The sequence below is a fragment of the Pituophis catenifer genome, unplaced genomic scaffold (genome assembly GCF_029215685.1).
Source record: "Pituophis catenifer annectens isolate HBS135680 unplaced genomic scaffold, rPitCat1.0.hap2 SCAF_13, whole genome shotgun sequence".
Lineage (NCBI taxonomy): Eukaryota > Metazoa > Chordata > Lepidosauria > Squamata > Colubridae > Pituophis > Pituophis catenifer.
Window position 1 is genome coordinate 15,239,497 of NW_027256893.1, and position 19,071 is coordinate 15,258,567.

A 19,071-nucleotide genomic window follows, 5' to 3' on the forward strand; every position below is an offset into this window, starting at 1 on the left:
GCATAAAAGGTTTTAATCTTTAAAAATGACAGATGAATAGGGGGTTGGCATATTTTTATTTATCGCCTAGGCTTGTGACAAAAAGAAAGCAACCACATATATTGTTCGAGTGTGATACATTGCTCTTTTTTGTACATCATCAACAGACCTCCGGATTTGATACAAAGTGTCTTTAGCTACTGAAAAAGTCCCTGAAATTGGATAGGGGGGAAAAAAAACACTTTGCAAATAAACAAACAACAGAGGCCAGCATCATTGTTTCAGCTACCCTGCAACAGATTTGTTTTGCAGCTGAAAATAGAAGTCTGAATTTTGACTGGATGAGAAACTCATGCTTATTTCCAAATCGGAGGAGTTTCATTCCAGTTTTCTTCAGCAGCGTGCCTTTCTAAGCGGTTTCCGAATGTGGCACCTTGAAAGATAACTCCTTGCACCATGCTTGCCCCAGTCCCAAAGTTAACCAAACTGTTCAAAATGTCATGTGAAAATACAGCACGTTAATTTCTCCTTTGGAGAAAGAGTTAAAATGCTGTATATTATAGGATTTCTGTCGAATGAAGCATACACTGCAGCTATAACTTGCTACAGTTTCATTGTCTGCGTTTTGGAAAATTGATAGCCCCTTCAGATGTCTGTAGTCTCCTTATCTAGGTATACTCCTAAGCTCCTAAACTGCAAACAATCACTTTTAATTTTGAGAAGTGTTTCTTGTACAGGTAGTCCTCGACGTACGACCAAAATTGAGTCCCAAATTTCCATTGCTTAGCAAGACAGTTAAATGAATTCTGCCCCATTTTATGACCTTCGTTGCCACAATTGCTAAGTGAATCATTGCAGTTGTTAAGTTAGTAAGACGGTTGTTACAGTAAATGAATCTGGTTTCCCCGTTGCTTTTGCTTGTCAGAAGATCACAAAAGGGGATCACACAATCCCAGGATACATGCCGGTTGCCAAGTGCCCGAATTTCGATCAGGTGGATGCTGCAACGATCGTTTTAACAGTTGAGATGGTCGTGTCATTTTTGTGTGTGTGCCGTTGCAACTTTGAACGGTCACTAAACGAATGATTGCAAGTGGCAAGGACTACCTTATTATTACGCTGACTTCTTCCCAAATGGTTTTCAGGGAAAGCCATTTTCTGCAAAGCACCCATCGTCTGGCCAGGAATCCCCTTGTTCAGGCTTCCATCACGACCCTCTTCAAAAGGAAGGGGGGAAATGTATGTCTCTGCTTTCTTTCCTTAAAGAGCCCGGGTTTTTTAACTTGGGCTTCTTTTTTTGGCAGGCCAATCTATATCCCACTGTGGGGCTCCAGACACCCGGAGAGATTGTGGATGCCAACTTTGGGCAACAGCCATTTGTGTTCGACATTGAAGACTATATGAGAGAGTGGCGAGCAAAGATTCAGGGCACGATTAAAAGGTTTCCCATAGGTGACCGGCTAGGGGAATGGCAAGCCATGCTACAGAAGTGAGTGGCAGCTTGGATTGCCTTTACGTTAAATTCACAAGAACGTTTTTGCTGTAAAATGACATCCCTCGCCAGTCTTAGTTTATTGGGGTTTGTTTTTTTTTTGTTTCCCTGAAAGAGCAGAGGGGGTCCTTACCTTAAGACGAACAGGAGGAGCTAGCTGCTTTCCTTGCACCTTGTTTGTAGCTGATGGGTAGCACAGATATGCTGCTTGCCTTTTATGCCTGGTTTGATCATTGTTTCTTCCGTTAGGTTGAGAGATGAGAGTTGAAGGGAAGATGGGGAATTTGCCAAAAGCCATGTGCTCTTTTATACAGCCAAATCACAAAAGAAACGAAGGAAAATCAAACCTCATATAGATGTATCCCCTGAGCAGAAGACTGCCCTGCTACTCCTAGTAGAATATCTAGATGAAAGCAGGACAAGTTCAGCAAATAGGCCAACTTTTATCCCTGGGGTTTTTTTTTTCCAGTAAAGAAAAAACAGGTTTTATGAGACAGCTGCAGATGCATTGAAAAATTAGGCAGTATTTCATTTCAGATTTCTAAAAAGCTTCCCATAGAAGTATTTCCAGGTCGCTTCTATAGCAAGATATTGACTGAACGCATCAATGTTCTTTCTTCCCCTTGCTTTGCGATTCACACAAAGAGGCATTAGAATCAAGGAGGTTGAACGGATTCTTCACACTTAATACATAAAGATCTATTCTCTTGATTTTAATGAAGGTCAGATGGGCAGTGCCTTCTATTCCTTTCCAAGGAACCTTTTCTTGGCATATTTTGATACTGGGCAGCAAAAGCCAACCACAATAACGGTGTGCGCACAACAAAAAGCCCATGTTAATGTGGCTGCCCTAGAGATGTTTCCCCCTCTCCCCCTTGCGCCCCACTTTTTGTGGAATTTGTACTGACACTGATGTTTTTTCTGTTGCTTGCTTTTTGTATTTCCTAGCATGGTCTCTTCCTATCTGGTACACCATGGATATTGTGCTACAGCCACTGCCTTTGCCCGCGTGACAGAAAGTACAGTCCAGGAGGAACAGGTCTCCATAAAGAACAGACAAAGTAAGCTTGTTCGTATTACCGCTGTAGCTTTCCCTAAATCCTGAAATGTGCAGCTCTCCCCGGCTGCATCATTACTTTGAGAAAGCTGTAATTCAGTGGTGAAATGTAAAATTTATTACTACCGGTTCTGTGGGCATGGCTTGGTGGAGAGTAATGTGACTGGATGGGCGTGGCCGACTTTTTTTTTTTTTTTTTGTACTTTTACTTTTAAAAGCATTTTTTTCTACAACCTCTTCGGCTGAAGAGGTTGTAAAAAAAAATGCTTTTAAAAGCTTCTGACAATCCCAGCTGAATTGCCTGATCGTCAGAGGCTTTTTTTTTTTTTACTTTTAAAAGCATTTTTTCGGCCGAAGAAGTTGTACTTGACGGTTGGCTGAGTCCCACGTGGAAGGGTAACCATGAGCGGGGTTGCTGCAGAAAAAACAGTCTGCCATGAATTGCTGATTTATTTATTTATTTAATTTATATACCGCCCTTCTCCCAGAAGGGACTCAGGGCGGTGAACAGCCAAAAATTAAAAAACATACAAATGCAAAAGTTAAGACAATTAAAAAGAATTAAATCACTGGCTACCCAATTTAAAACCCCAAATCCATAAAATTTAAAATCCCAATTAAAAACCATTTAGGCTAGGCCAGCTTGATGGAATAAAAACGTCTTCAGGGCTTTACGGAAGGTCCAGAGGTCCGGGATCAATCGTATTCCAGGAGGCAGCTCATTCCACAGGTGTCCTGATGCACTACAGGTGTCCAAAGATGAACTAATAATGCCTTGAGGATATGAGAATGTGTCACCATTAATTTTGTTTTAATGTTTTTTTTTTTTTATGCATCTGACAACACATCCTTCTTTTATGTTCTCACAACTGGGGGAAAATTGCATCTGAATAATGCAGAGGTCTTCAGACTTGGCAGCTTTCAGACTCGTGGACTTCAACTCCCAGAATTCTCCAGCCAGCTATGCTATGCTGGCTGGAGAATTTTGGGAGTTGAAGTCCACAAGTCTTAAAGCTGCCAAGTTTGAAGACCTCTGGAATAATGTATCTATTGATAAACCCAGTTTTATTGCCTGTCTAATGTGAGATGATACCCAACCGCCCCATCCTAACTGTTCTGCTCTCACCTCCAGGAATACAAAAGCTGGTTTTGGCAGGAAGAGTAGGCGAAGCCATTGAAGCCACCCAGCAGCTCTATCCAGGGCTTCTAGAGCATAATCCTAACCTCTTATTCATGCTGAAGTGAGTACGGTGTAAATGCTTTTGTGCAAAGAACGGTGGTGTTTAGAGAGAAAGCAAAAACAGTGACAGAGCAGTAGATGGATTTATAATCTCCTTTTACTCTATAAGCAAGGGGCTGGGGCAGGGGTCAGCTACCTGCGGTCCTGGAGCCGCATGTGGCTCTTTCACCCCTCTGCTGCAGCTCCCTGTCACTCAAAATATGCATCACAACCGCCAATGTGCGACACCTGCCGGCACGTGATTTATTGAGCTTTTCAACCTCCGGTAGGCCAACCATGGATAAATCCAAGAAAAGAAAAGTTTCAGAAAAAAACAGAAGGTTTAATTCAATTCCATATGCTAGTTTTGTGGCCGCTCAAGAAATATTCAGGCACAGGAAGGGTTTTGTGGCTCCTGGTGTTTTCTTTGCTGTGGGAAACAGGTCCAAATGGCTCTTTGAGTGTTTAAGGTTGCAGACCCCTGGGCTGGGGGTACAAAATGGATCCTAAGAGCCAGTTTGATTTAGTGCAGGGGCATCCAATCTTGGCAACTTTAAGACTTGTACTCCTAATATTTCCCAGCCAACATGGGGAGTTCAAGTCCACAAGTCTTAAAAGTTGCCAAGGTTGGTCTTCCTTGGTCTGGTAGTTAAGGCACCAGACTAGAAAGCGGGAGACCTTGAGTTTTAAGTCCCTTTTTAGCCATGAAAGCCAGCTGAGTGACTTTGGGCCAGTCACGCTCTCTCAACCCAAACCACTTCATAAAAGTAGTTGTAGGGAAAATAGGAGGAAGGTGTGTTGGATATGTCCATTGCCTTGAGTTATTTGTAAATATAATAAAGGCGGGATATACATAGTAAATAAATAAGACCGTCTTTGAATGATGGGTGGCCTGTCGGAGAAAAACTGGAAGGGATAAATCTTCTAAGAAATATGGTTTGACCTGACCCAAATAATTGAAGCTTGCTGCTGTAAATAGCAACCCTTGATATCTTTCCAGATGGAAGGCAGTTTAAGAGGAATCCCTTTTTAGGGAAAGTGAATTGGGATGCTTTCTCAGACAGCTCAGAATAACTTCTCTTTTTTCTCATTTTTGAAAACCAGAGACTGTAAACTGGTGTCAGTGGTTTCACTTACAGAATGTTTTCCTAAGGGCTGCAGAAAGTTTAAAAGGAAGGCCCTCAGATTAATACCGTGTTTCCCCGAAAATAAGACCCTGTCTTATATATTTTTTTGAACCCTGAAATAAGGGTTATTGCCATGCGCTCAAAAGCCCCATTGGGCTGCTTATCAGGGGATGTCTTATTTGGGGGGAAACAGGGTAGTAATCTAGGTTGTTAGATATGCAGATCCTATACCACTTTGATGGATGTATTGTACATTTTCCTTCCAATCCTTTGGAGCTACGAGCCATTTGCTGTAAGGTCGAACTAAGAATGCTCTTTTCTCTGCGTGCTTCTCTGCATGCCGGTTCCAAGATGTAGTTAATACAGAATATTAATGTGCTATTGTATTTATTTATTTTTTCTGTATAGTTTCCCACTCACCTGCTTTCCCACCCCTACCCCCTGTGCGTCCCTAGGTGCCGGCAGTTTGTGGAGATGGTGAATGGAACAGACAGTGAAGTGCGCTTTTTCAGTACCCGCAGCCCCAAATCACAAGACAGCTACCCTGATTCCCCCAATCTAAGTCCCCGACATGGCTCCAATAATTTGCACATCCACGTCACTGGTAGGCATTCGCTTCTCTCCTAGATAAGTCCTCTCCTTGGCTTGGTGCTAACTTGGCGCCTATTTTTTATTATCTTTCTGGAAGCTGCTGTCAGAACTTCTTCTCTAATTCTGCCCAGCGTCTTCAGTAATGCAGAACCCGCTGATACCCGTTCCATAACTTAGTATGTTTCTGGCATAATAAGCTCTTCAGACAAGAGTTAAGTCCGAGTAAGATTTTGGCAGTGACTTTGTCAAGTCTGGTTATCTCTCTCCTGATTTTAGATTCCTTCTCTGAAGTAGATTGTTACTTGCCCCGGTTCCTGCCCACCTAATGGTTTGAAGGCATTCAAATGCGAGTAGTTAAACACAGTGGTGGGACCCTTCCGGTTTAACAATTGGTTCGGTGATCGCGCGCTTTGCGCACGCACAATTCAACAAAAAAAATCACCTTCTGCGTTAGTTCTAGGGAATTAAAACAGCTGAAGCGCGACAATCCGCTCTGCCGCGCTAATCAGCTGCAAAGATAAAGGTAAGTAAAGCACAGAGGCGGGTGGGCAGGCCCAGCTGATCGTCGGAGCGAACCGGTTTGCTCCCAGCTGATCATTGGAGCTACCAGTTCGCCTGAACCGATCTGAACCGGTAGAATCCCACCCTCTGGATAAACAGCTACCACTTTGGTGGGAAGGTAACAGCGTTCTGTGTGCCTGGTCCTGCTAGCCATTTGACCACAGAAGTGTCTTTGGACAGTGCTGGCTCTCTCAGCTGAGAAATGGAAATGAACACCACCCCACAGAGTTGGGCACAATTGGACAGGAGAAATCTTTACCTTTAGTGGAGCTTAAACTTTTATTTATTAAAAAAGCACTGAATCCCCCAACTTGACTTCTCTTTCTGTCTTCAGGAGCAGACAGCCCAAGCTGTAGCAACGGGGTGACCTCCATCAAAAGCAAACAGAGCCACAGTAAATATCCTGCACTGAGCTCGTCCTCCTCATCCTCTTCCTCCTCCTCCCCTTCATCCGTGAACTACTCAGAGTCCAACTCAACAGATTCTACCAAATCCCAGCAACACAGCAGCACTAGCAACCAAGAAACCAGGTGAGACAGGTGCTTTCTAGGGCAGAGCCAGGTAATAATTACAGGTAGTCCTTCACTTACGGCCACAGTTGAGTCCCAATATTTCCATTGCTAAGCAAAACAGTTGTAAATGTTGTCAGAGTGTTTGCAGCCTGACTATTATTTTGAGACCACCCCAGAAGCAAAATACAGGACCCAGAGGTATGTCTTACAAACAGTGGTTTATATACAAGGCTTCTATATATAGACATACAAGCGGTAGGCACATACCAGGCAAGCAATCATTCTTCACCTCTACACGGACAACTACAATGCAGATACATGAGGTGAGAGAGAGAGAGAGAGAGACGTCCTCTAATGGCCTCCTTTATATACACAGCTTCTTAAAGGGCAATAACCCTGCTGACTCATCCAGTCTTAAAGGGCTGGTCAGCTTTAAATCATCATCACCCTGACAAATGTGTTTTGTCCCATTTTACGACCTTTCTTGCCACAGTTGTTCAGTGAATCACAGCAGTTGTTAAGCGAGTAATACAGTTCTTAAGTGAATCTGGCTGCCCCATTGACTTTGCTTTTTTGGGAGGTCGCAAAAGTTGATCACACCACCCTGGGACACTGCAACCGTCATAAATATGAGACAGTTGCCAAGCGTCCAAATTTTGCTGACATGATCATGGAGTTGCTGCAACGGTCGTTAAGTATGAAAAATGGTCATAGGTCAGTTTTTCTAGTGCCATGGTAACTTCAAACGGTCGGCTGATCTCTGAGGCTGAGTAGACCAGGCCCAATTAATGTTTGTATAGAACCATCAATTAATTTTATGACTGTGTAGACTATATTGGAAGACCAAAACAATACCACCGAAGACAGTGTCAAACCTCTTCCATGCTGCATCCAAGGATATTCTCGGGGTGGGGGGGGGGGGAGCATCCAGAAAATCACCGAGAGTCAAAATCAGCTTGAAAGAGTTGTAATATTTTTCATTCCTGTATTGGGAATGGATAAATTTTCAGCTCCTGGATAGATTTCACAATGCTGTATGGGCACCAAAAAAAGACTGGCCGATGAGATTGTTAAGAGGGCTTAGAATCATACAAAGATTAATTTGCTTAATTTGAAGGTAGTGTAAATGCCATTTGAGGCTGGCGTCAGATGCTTTTGGGGAATGTTTAGCTTTGGCAACTTTAAGATTTGTGGACTTCAGCTCTCAGAATTCCCCAGCCAGCCATAATTGCTGGGGGATTCTGGGAGTTGAAGTCCACAGGTCTTAAAGTTGGACCCCTTGGGATAATACATACATTGAATCTGTCTCTACCTCCCTGGATCTATCTGCTGATGTTGAGGACATGCCTTTCCCTCTTTTGGCATTTCTTTCTCTCCTCCCCTCTCCCTCTCTCATGACCTCCATCATCTTCATTCAAGTGACAGTGAAATGGAGATGGAGGCGGAGCACTATCCCAATGGAATCCTGGAGAATTCAGCCACCCGAATAATGAATGGCACTTACAAGCACGAAGAGATCCTACAGACTGACGATTCCAGCATGGGTAGGTCTGGCGGGCATGGAGATAGAAGGAATGCAGTTTGCGAGAAAGCAGTTCCTTATCCAGGCTGGATGAGGTTCCTTATGGAAAATGATTCTACATCAGAAGCTTTTTCCAGGCCAACCATTCATATTCAGGGTAGTCCTCGACTTACAACCACAATCGAATTCAAAATTTCTGTTACTAAGCAAGGCAGTTGTTGAACAAGTCATTTTGCTTTATTTCAGTACTTTCTTTCTTATAGTTTTCTTTAATCATCCCTAGTGATTATATGTGTAAGTACTTAATATTACGCATAGTCACTGCAGCCAGATTGGCGCTCGCCCAATATTGGAAAACTGATCAATTGCCAACAGACCAATTGATAATCCAAAAAATCTATAATTGTGCGGAAATGGACAAACTAAAATTTGAAATGAAGGATAAGGTGGATTCAAAAGGTTGGATAACTTATAGAAATGAGAGTAAATGTAAAATTCTGTATGATAATAATTAGCAAATATGCACTGTCAATAAGATAATGGACGTGAGACCAAAGTTACTTTTTCTTTTTATATATTGTCGTTTGTATATATGTATCTTGTTTTCTTTTCTTTTCGTAGGCCTTTATGTGTATTTCTCTTTAGCCAGGTTGTTCCTATGTAAACCAAGATTTTTATACAGCTCTAGTTCAGTGAAATCACAATCCACTAGTTTCTAGGCTTTTTTCAGGCAGCCAGCAAGCACCCTGATGCCCATTGGGAGACAGGGAGGATACATGGGATGAGGGTGTGGCTAACTGATGAGGACTAATAAGTCCGAAATAGATCTATCTTAGTCTCCTTAGTCTCCCAATGGGCAGCAGGGTGCTTGCTGGCTGCCTGAAAAAAGCCTAGAAACTAGTGGATTGTGATTTCACTGAACTAGGGCTGCATAAAAATCTTGGTTTACGTAGGAAGAACCTGGCTAAAGAGAAATACATATATGTATCTTGTATATACATGGCGTAACATTTTATTTTTTATATGTTTAATAAAGTTTTGTTTTTAAAATCAAAAAAAAAAAAAAAGAACAAGTCATTTTGCAACCTTTTTGGCCCCGGTTATTAAGTTATTAAATGACTGTAATTAAAGAAATCATGCAGTTGCTCAATGAATCTGCTTCCCCCGTTGGCTTTGCTTTTTGGAAGACGGCTGGGAAGGTCGCAAAAGGTGATCGTGTGATCCCACGGCCCTGCAGCTCTTGTAAATACATTCTGGTTGCAAAAAAACCCCCCCAGATTTTGATCATATGACCATAGAAATGCTACACCAGTCATAAGTGCGAGGATTGGTTGTAAGTCACTTTTTTCCTGCACTATTGTAACTTCAAACCATCATTAAATGAATGGTTGTGAATCAAGGATTATCCGTATTCTATTTTTATTCAACGATGTATAGGATCCATCCTGGTTTAGCACAATGGGTGGACCCAATGCTTGCTTATCAAGGGTTTGTTTCGTTTTGTTTTCCTCATATATGATCTAGCAAACAATTTAACTTCTCAATTTTTTTTAAGCATGTGATATTCAGTATTCATGGATTTGCTGGAATGCTGAAAAAAAGGGTTAAAAGTTAACCTTTTCAAAGATTTTTAAAAGGTTAAATGTTCTTTCAGTCAGGGCCTCTGTAGAAGACTTCTATACCCAGTGATTTATATGGCTAATAATTTTGAGGGGCGGGGCAAGGGGGCTTCAGTAGGTCTGAAGAAGGCAGATGCTTTGATGCCGCACAGGTTTCTGATCCGCTCGTCTGGTTTTCCCCTTCTCTCCAGAAGACGGCTGCCCTCAGAGGCAACTCTGCGGAGGGAACCACGCTGCCACCGAGCGGATGATCCAGTTCGGGCGGGAGCTCCAGATCCTCAGTGAGCAGCTATGCAAAGATTACGGCAAGAACACAACCCACAAAAAAATGTTACAGGTATACACGGCTTGACTGAATTCTTCCCTAGAACGGCTTCTTAATGCAGGGGTCACCAACCTTTCGGACCTCAGGGACCACTAAATTCATAATTTTAAATCCCATAGACCACTAATAACGATTTGCCTAATGACCGGCTGGGTGGGCGTGGCTAGGTGGTCATGTGAGTGGGTGGGTGTGGCCAACTCGGTGTCACTCATGTCGGGTGACTCGCCAGCCTCTACTCCCCTCTCCCCTCCCAGCCACTCCTTGCCTCCCCGCTCTTTAGGGACCCAACAGGATGGGTGGGTGTGGCTAGGTGGTCATGTGACTGGGTGGGCATGGCCAACTTTTTTTTTTTTTTTTTTTTAATTTGATTTATATGCCGCCCTTCTCCGGAGACTCAGGGCGGCTTACAATGCTTTAAGCAATAGCCTTCATTCTTTTGTATATTTTATACAAAGTCAGCTTATTGCCCCCACAAACTGGGTCCTCATTTCACCTACCTTAGAAAGGATGGAAGGCTGAGTCAACCTTGAGCCTTGGAGAAATTCGAACCAGCAGAAATTGCAGGCAGCTGTGTTAATAACAGGGTGCACTAAACCCCTGTACTATCAACTTGATGTCACTCATGTTGAGGGGCGCCTTGCCAGCCTCTACTCACCCCTCTTTAGGGCCCCAACAGGAAGCAGTTGTTGTAGCTAAGCAGCCACCATAAGAAAAAGTTGGCAAAACAGCTAGCTCAGTTCAAATTGGATCTGACCGAGAAGGAGGCTCAGTAGAAGCACCTCACTGAGGACTACGAGCATAGACTTTCCAAGCAGAGGGAAGACCTGCGGAAGCGCTCTAACCACTGCGCCACCTCGGCTCATTTCCGCAGACATTTCATTACCCAACTAGATAACATCATCAGCGCTAATCTTTTATGTTCCTTTATTAATACCTTTATTAATATGTTCAGCAAGAATTTATGGAGGAAATAAAATTGTCCCAAGCGATTCAGAGTTTAGGGAACCATCATTGTCCTTGGCAAAATCATTTAACTCCCTCCCCACTAACAACATAGAATTGGCCTTTGACACACACCTCTCACCTCTGATGATCATTATTCCCCTTCTGTATTATTTTCCATATGTGGGGGGAAAAATACTTTTCACTGGTCAGTAGAGGGAGCTATTGCATTATTATTCCATATTATTGAAAGGGAAATTGCATCTTATTTAGTTGAGTTACTGTGATCAGAAATTCCTCTCCCTCCCCAGTTTATATACAGCCTCCCCCAAAAGTATTAATAATATTTGAAATAATACTCAACTGGCTTGGGGAAAAAAAAACATTGGCCCTGGCCAGGTTACAAATACAGCATGCCCTTACTAGCTCTTTGTGGTCCTCTGCTATATTCTTAGACAACCTGGTGCCTTCAAGATAGGGTAGGGCACTGTATCAAAGTAATTTTGAAATCATGGGAGTTGTAGTCTGGAGCAGCAGTCACCAATTGGTGGTCCATGAGAAAATTTTGGTGGTCCACAGAACAATTATTTGCATTTTTTTATATTGCACTAAATCAGGGATCCTCAAACTATGGTCCCTGGGCTGGATATGTGCAATGAACGTTTGTGTTGCTGCAGAGAGTCTCCCCCTTCGGGGTCTTTTTGTGTGGGTCGGAGGGGGGGGCAGAAATTTCAACTCTGGGTCTGCTTCAGCCTCCTGGGGGAGGGGGCTTTGGGCGAAGGCTAGAGAGAAGTGCCGCTGGTGGCGAAGAGCCGGAGGGCCTTGTTCCAGTGGGACTGCATCATGGCCTGGAACTGGCTGATCATCTCAGCCCGCTGAGCCTCCAGGTGTCTGTACCTGGCCTTGCACTCCCACAGGTCTTCCCTCTGCTTGGAAAGCCTATGCTCGTAGTCCTCAAATGAGGTGCTTCTACTGAGTCTCCTTCCCGGCCATATCCAATTTGAACTGAGTCAACTGTTTTGCCAACTCTTTCTTGTGGTGGCTGCTAAGGTCCAACAACTGCTTCCTGTTGGGGCCCTAAGGAGCCTGGGCGGGCAGGCGAGCAGTGGCTGGGAGGGGAGAGGGGAGTAGAGGCTGGCAAGGCGCCCCTCAACATGAGTGACATCAAGTTGGCCATGCCCACCCAGTCACATGACCACCTAGCCACACCCACCCATCCGGTCATTAGGCAGATCATATTATTGGTCCGCAAGATTTTAAATTATGAATTTAGTGGTCCCTGAGGCCCGAAAGGTTGGGAACCCCTGGTCTGGAGGGCACCTGCAGAACAGCCCCTGGGACCAAGTAGTTTTTACTGCTCTGCTGAGATCTTTTATTCCTCTTTCAGGATGCATTCAGCTTGTTAGCCTACTCCGACCCTTGGAGCTGTCCAGTCGGTCAGCAGCTGGATCCAATCCAGAGGGAGCCTGTGTGTGCTGCACTCAATAGCGCTATTTTGGGTAAGGAGATGCCAGGAGCCAATTGTGACTCCGCTTTGTGCGCCTCTTGCTGCACTGAGATGGCTTAATGTGGCCAGGGATTTTGCTCCATTTTGGCAGGTTTGGGCAAATTACCTGTGCTGGAGAGGAAGTATAGGTACGTGTATATAAGAAAGAGAAGAAAAAAGGGGGGGGGGAAGGAAGGGGAGGGGGCAGGAGGGAAGGGGAGGGTTAGAGTTGTTTATTGTTTATTTGTGTCAGAAGCATCACAATTAAAATTTAAGCCTCACATTTAAGCATCACAATTTAATTTTTTTTTTAAAAAAAACGTGTATTTTGTAGCAATAACTTCTACAACTTGGTAAAAGTTGTAATATTCACTTGATTGAGAAAAATGGCTCTGGGTGCCCATCAGGGTCAGATTTTTTTTTAGAAAATAGAAGTGACTGAATCCCCATGTTTTCTTTGGAAGGGTATCTCACCTCCCTTGCCTCCCACTAGATCAGGGGTGTCAAACTCGCGACGACACGTTGTCACGTGACATATTGCAACTTCTCCCCCCCCCCTTTGCATGACCAGCGTGTGACGCATCCGACCCGCAGGCCGCGAGTTTGACACCCCTGGACTAAACAAACATGAGTCGGAGAGCACCCTTGCAATCCAACAGTAGTGCTGTCCTACTGTCATGTCCCTAATTTGCTGGCCAGTAAATGACAATTCCGTTTGGACTGTTTTGGAAATGTGTCCATCCTTCTGCCAGCCACGTTGCAAGAACGGCTACAAGAGGCTTTCCCTCTGGTCCCACCAACCCAAAACGTTTCCTGCCCACCATAGGGACTGCCAGGGGGTGGGGCGAAGGGAGGGAGGGAGGGGAGGGGCAGCAAGACGTAGCCTGTTTGGATGACGCGTCCCTTGTGCATCTCTGGTCTCTTTCTCTCCTCAGAGTCTCAGAACCTGCCAAAGCAGCCCCCTCTGCTGCTGGCCCTGGGCCAGGCCTCGGAGTGCTTGCGACTCATGGCTCGCGTGGGCCTGGGCTCCTGCTCCTTCGCCAGAGTGGACGACTATTTGCACTAGCCACTGAGTGAGGCAGAGTGACCCCTCCAGTTGCTGCCCTTTCACCTCTTCCTGCCTTGCGGTTTCTCACCTGCGCCTGCCCTCCACCCGCTGCCCAGCAGAAGGACACAGTGTTGACTGAGGCGGGAGGGGAGGAGGAGGAGGAGGAGAGGACCCTTGATGCGCCTTGGTTGCTCGCCCTGGAAACTGCTCGCAGGGCCCCCACCCCACCCCCAACCTGCCCTCCCATCACGGCCGCATCCTGCTCTGCCCCACAGCACTTGGCCTTCTCACCGGTCCTTCTGATGTAGCGCCTTCTGACTTTAGGATTTTACCTTTATTTTATTATGTTATTTTATTTCTCTGACTGAGCCACCAGTATTTATACCTGGAGAGTTTGTGCTGAGCTGGTTTCTAATTCATTTAGAGATAAAAAAAAAAAAAAGTGTATCTGAGTTGGTGACGGCCTGTTTTGCTTTTTTGTTTTAACTTTTATTTTTACGTTCAGAGAAACTTAACTGGCACGCGTGTTACTTGGACAGTATTGTTCACTGTTGCTGGTCCTCATAAAAACCCAGAGGCTGAATGTGCTTGTTGGAATATTAGCCATGCTATCCAAACAAAAGAGTTTCATCTTCTTTTTTTTTTTCTGTGCCTATGACACAACAGCCCTGAGAAACTCCGCGGATGCACCCTGGGAACTAATCAGGGGAAAGGCTGAGATTGGGAGCAATAAGATGAACTGTTCCCAACTGTCCTTTTAATAGGATATCCTGCGATGGATGCTTGGAAAGAGAACGGGTGTGACCTGAGTTGTATCCCCATACTCTGTGGAGAAGCAGGAACATCTCTTAACCACAGTCAGACATGTAGGATATCGCTGTGGGGACGTGTTGCTGACAATCTCTGGAGGAATACAGGTTCCCTCTCCTTCATCAAAGCAGAGTGATCATAGGCTCTTCTGCAAGGGGACTTCTCCTCGGTCACATCTAGGCAACTCACATCTAACTCTTTAAGACTCGCCAAAAAGAGAAAAGAGAAGGCTTGCCTGCATCCTCATCCTGGTACCCAAACAGCTGCATGGAATGGAATCAAGGTGGAATGAAAAAACGGGAGCTACGTATTGGTTCAGCATTTTCTTCCTTTCTTTTTATTCTAGAGACTTCTTTCTAAAATCTTCCCTTATAAAGTGGATAGATGTCTCCATGTCAGTTGTGAACCAGGAAAAGTTGAGCTGTCAAAATAACAATTCTCCCCTCCCCCCCAATCAGTGTTTGAGTTTGTGAACCCAACTTTTCATCGTTTCATTGCCTCCCTGCCTTTGATATTACACTGATAGGACAATAGTACAACAGCCTTGTTTTTAATCCTGCTTACCCCCCAGTTGAAAAGAGGGTGTAAGGCAATATTATTCTTTTTAAAAAGGAAAATGCGGTTTTATTCCAAGGAATATATCTTTTTTAAAAACAAAAAAAAATTGGGAACCATTTTCCAAACTTACATATTATAACAATCCTTACAAAATACTGCTAGAATAACAAGTTGGAAACTCCAGTCTATAATTTAATCTACACAAGTGAAATTATAACCATGTGTCTTTACAGTACAACAGAGGAATCCTGCTGTTCTTAAGAGCTTGTTAATATTTGAAACATAATTATTAGCTTGCTGGTCTATTTCAACATTTTGCCTAGCTTTTAAAATGTTTTTAATTGGGAAGAATTTTTTTTTTTAAAAAAAAATCCCATCAGTTCGGCAGGCAAGGCATTTTAATTAAAACCGAGCACTTGCAGAAGATAACACGAAAGGGAGGTTTTTCTGATGCGATGAAGAAAATGCTTCCATTGAGGGTAGGGAATTTTAATTTATAGTAGCATAGAAAGGATGGTTTTTTTGGTTGAGAATCTTGTAGCTGTGATGAAAAAAAAAAACAACTATGCATCTATGCACAATATATTTGGAATGTTAAGTAAGTATCCCCAGGTTGGTGGAACCTGGAGAAATAAGAAGAAGGTGCGACTTCCGTTGACTTGAGTCCTGCCAATGCCCAGCAGAGACCAATGTTTATTTTCAGATTTGTAAGTGAAGACATCCCGAATTTAGAAGACTGTGCATTACTGTCTCCTTGGCAGATCAAGACTGAGTTTTAGTGCAAGATGCTGAAAGAAAAATGGGCACATCAGAGAATTGATTCTAGGGGAAAAAAAATACAGTTCCAGACTCTGGTTCCATTTCCATTTGCATAATTTGACTGGGTGCTGACTAGATCGAAACGAAATGTTTTCTGATTTGCACTTTTGACAAGCGGAAACATCCATCCACCATTCCTTTTGCTTGGATGGTCATGAAAGTTGCACGTTTGCTGTGATTGGATTTTACCTTGCCTGATTCTTTTTAAGGACTGATAAGGCTAGTTTTATGCCAAGCCATCAAATTATGGTATCAATGAATAATTGACCACCCCAGCTTAAAAGCAGAATGATTGGTCCACCTTCCATCTTTTGTAACGTCTTATACGGCAAATGTTTATATCAGCAACCCCACCAGCTCTCTTTATCTGGCCTGCTGCGTTTGCTTTTAAGCTTCATGGGAGTTTCCTGTGTTTGAATTCCTGTTTTAAATGTTCACCGTCTTAAGATGAGCTTCAACAAACCAATCTCTTATTTTGGGGGGCAGATTTCTTTCCTGCTTTGTTTTCTCCGGTTTCCATCTCATCCTTTTTTCAAAGTTGCTTCAAGAAGTTGATTTATTTTTTTTTGCTCTTCGCTGCCTGCTGCTTTTCCCCTCCAAGCTGTGGCTTCTTTGCCATCCTTTGCTTAAAAGTCACCTGTTTTGATGGCAGTTTTTGCCCTGTAAAATATTATCTCAGACAAGTAGTTAGTTGCCATCTCTAGTTGGTGGTGTGGCAGTGGTGACACATGTGGAAAAAGAGCAAGCTGAACTTTTCCTGATCAAAGACAATCGTGTAGCTATGGCAGGTGAAATTTAATTTAGGAAGCATTGCGCTATGCCTGATTCAGAGGTTTGTGAGTCTTGGAAATGTGATCCAAGACAATCAGATATTTGAACACTAAATATAATTGCTCTAAAGAGACCACAGTGCAGATGGAAAAGGATGGTTTGAAATCCTGCGGAATCTTTGAAGGGAAGAACATTTAAAATTGTGTTTGCGGTTAAAGGCTTTTTCACCATTTTCAAGGGCATAAAATAGTACAGAACCTTTGAGTTTTCCATACTCAGCAAAAGGGGTGGAGGAGTGTCTAGTTTAACAGTTAACATTTAGTCTCCATTTTGAGATGAAACCTGACGGAATTTCTTAGACATTGCCAGGTGATAATGAGGTTGTATCTACCACATACCTTAGGATAATTTCCTTTTTTAAAAAAAATAATTTTAATAAAAAGATTGACACAGATAAAAAATTCAAAGAAAAAAAATATTTTCTTTTTGACACCCATCTGATTGATTTTGTCATCCTGTCAGAAACTTTTTCTGAGCAATCCATCTGATTCCAGGTCTCTATCAACCATTGATCAGAACAATGGGTCACTAAGGCGTAGCAACTCGTTTTCTGATCATTTGACATGTTGATCATACTTTGGACCAACATGGTTGCAGTGCCTGTAAAATGGACATTGGAAAATCTCGAATGCAAGAGTGACGCTTCCTTGATTGCCCTCTACAACAGCGGTAGAATATTCTGCAATGACACTTTCACAACTGTGAAGACAATGGCTAATGGTAGCCCAACATCTCTGGAGGACATTCGAATGGGGAGAGGATTGTTGCTTGTGAGGAATTTCAGAGTCCCCCCGGTAGATGTCCCTGTTCAAAGAACCATCTCATTTTTCTTCCATGTAGTTTTTGCAACCAGTTCCAGGAGTTCTTGGCTGGAAATTAGAACGTTCTAGTATCGGAATGTCACCAACCAATGATTCAAACTGGCTATCTTGATGCCAATCATCGCTTTTTCAACAAGGAGCAGCATCACACCAACAAGAGTTGGTGCTTCATTTGCCCCCATTATGGTCCTCCGTGCCAAAGTGCCAAATCCTCTTATCGAATTGATTCATTTAACCAGTGTTGTTTTGGGAACTTGTTTTGGGAATATTTGAGAAGTACAATAGCTGTAGAAGAGCCCAAAGGGTCACTACCAACAAGTATGTTCAAATCTTTGGACCTGAAGGGTGTTTTGTTTTAAATTTGGGCTGGAGCTTTAAGATTTGGGTGCCATCTGCTCATCTTGAACTAGCAAGAAAGATGGTTGGCAGGCATAATTTGGATTACATTTTGGACATCTGACACTGAAAAAGAAAAGAAAAAAGTAAAGAATTCTCCTTTATTTTTCTCTTCCTCTCACTTTTTACAAACTCGGGTACCAGCTCTCGCATGGCATCTCAAACCCTTTTCGTTTTTCACTGATTTTATTACGATAGCAACTGTAAGGATTTTTTTTTTTTAAAGTATCCTATCAAATAAGCGGGCCGAGCAGAATGTGGGTTCCACCAGGGTTCCATAATCTCACGTTTCATTTTCCTTTTGTTGAGGACTTGACGGATCTCCTTCCAAGCTGCGCACATTTGGATCAGTTTCTGCTTAGTATTTGTGAGTTCAGTTAAACCCAACTCTAGCATGAAAACCTTCCCAAAGGAGGACATTTTAACTGACAAAAAAAGAAAAAAAGAAAAAAAAAAGAAAGAAAGAGAAATTGTACTGGAAATATAGAAACCCACAGTCTGTTGTATTTTGACAGAATTATTTTTATTAAAATATGCATCTCTGTGCACTTGCCCGTGTCCTGTCTCACTCGTCTGTACTCCATTCTGGTGCTTGTGTGTGTTGTCTATTGAGGGAAGAACTTTTATTCTGTATGGAATATACAGAACATATCGAACATACGACCACAATTGAGCCTAACATTTCCATTGCTAAATTAGAGTTGAAAGTCCTATTGCCAGCTACTGGTGCATGAGCTAGGTATGCCCTCACTAACCTTGGTCAAAACTGCCTGGCCTCCTCTGTATGTGTTGTGGTCCGCTGGCGGCCTGTGGGGCTAGCAGCAGAGTCGGACAGTGAGGAGGTTGGGGAGGACCGTGGGCCAGTCCTGGACTCTGGGGAAGGCTCGGACGAGGGCTCTGCGTCCGAGGCAGAGAGAAAGGGCCATCTGGGAGGTACGTGCTGCCTCCGGAGCCTCCAGAGTCGGACCTCAGCGAGGCAGAGGAACAGGGGGAGCCTGTTCCCAGTGTGCACATGCGCAGAGCTTCCAGAAGGCAAGAACAGCTAAAACAAAAGGGACGACTCGGGAGTAGGGCAGGGAGATGATTGGCCCCTCCCATAAGACTTAAAAGAGGAGCAAAGGCACGTGGGCCTTTGCAGGAAGCAACGTTAATACTGTGCAGTTTAAAGCCTGAAGCTCTGTTTGATTCTGGACTCCGTGTGGCTTTGCCAATTAGGTCTTTGGCAGCGTGTCAAGGGAGATAAAGGTGGGTGATTATCAGCCTTATCCCGAAGGACTTTTTACAACTTTTTGGGACTCTTCTGTGAATGAACAGAATTCACAGCTGTTGAAATAAAAGAGGTTTTTGGGACTACAT

General features: G+C 43.5%; 1 protein-coding gene across 2 annotated transcripts in view; it reads left to right on the forward strand.

Moving 5' to 3' along the window:
• RANBP10 (RAN binding protein 10) overlaps positions 1 to 19,001 on the forward strand; it is a 45,697-nt gene extending 26,696 nt beyond the window's left edge. Inside the window, exons 6-14 of one of the 2 annotated variants that reach the window (XM_070953257.1) lie at positions 1,284 to 1,468; positions 2,420 to 2,532; positions 3,661 to 3,769; positions 5,330 to 5,478; positions 6,361 to 6,556; positions 7,958 to 8,082; positions 9,871 to 10,016; positions 12,334 to 12,445; positions 13,368 to 19,001. In XM_070953257.1, the coding sequence (XP_070809358.1) occupies positions 1,284 to 1,468; positions 2,420 to 2,532; positions 3,661 to 3,769; positions 5,330 to 5,478; positions 6,361 to 6,556; positions 7,958 to 8,082; positions 9,871 to 10,016; positions 12,334 to 12,445; positions 13,368 to 13,498 (1,266 nt within the window). In that variant the 3' untranslated portion in view covers positions 13,499 to 19,001. The remainder of the gene's footprint in view (positions 1 to 1,283; positions 1,469 to 2,419; positions 2,533 to 3,660; positions 3,770 to 5,329; positions 5,479 to 6,360; positions 6,557 to 7,957; positions 8,083 to 9,870; positions 10,017 to 12,333; positions 12,446 to 13,367) is intronic. The other variant, XM_070953258.1, reaches the window with a different exon arrangement.
• The last annotated feature ends 70 nt before the right edge of the window (positions 19,002 to 19,071 follow it).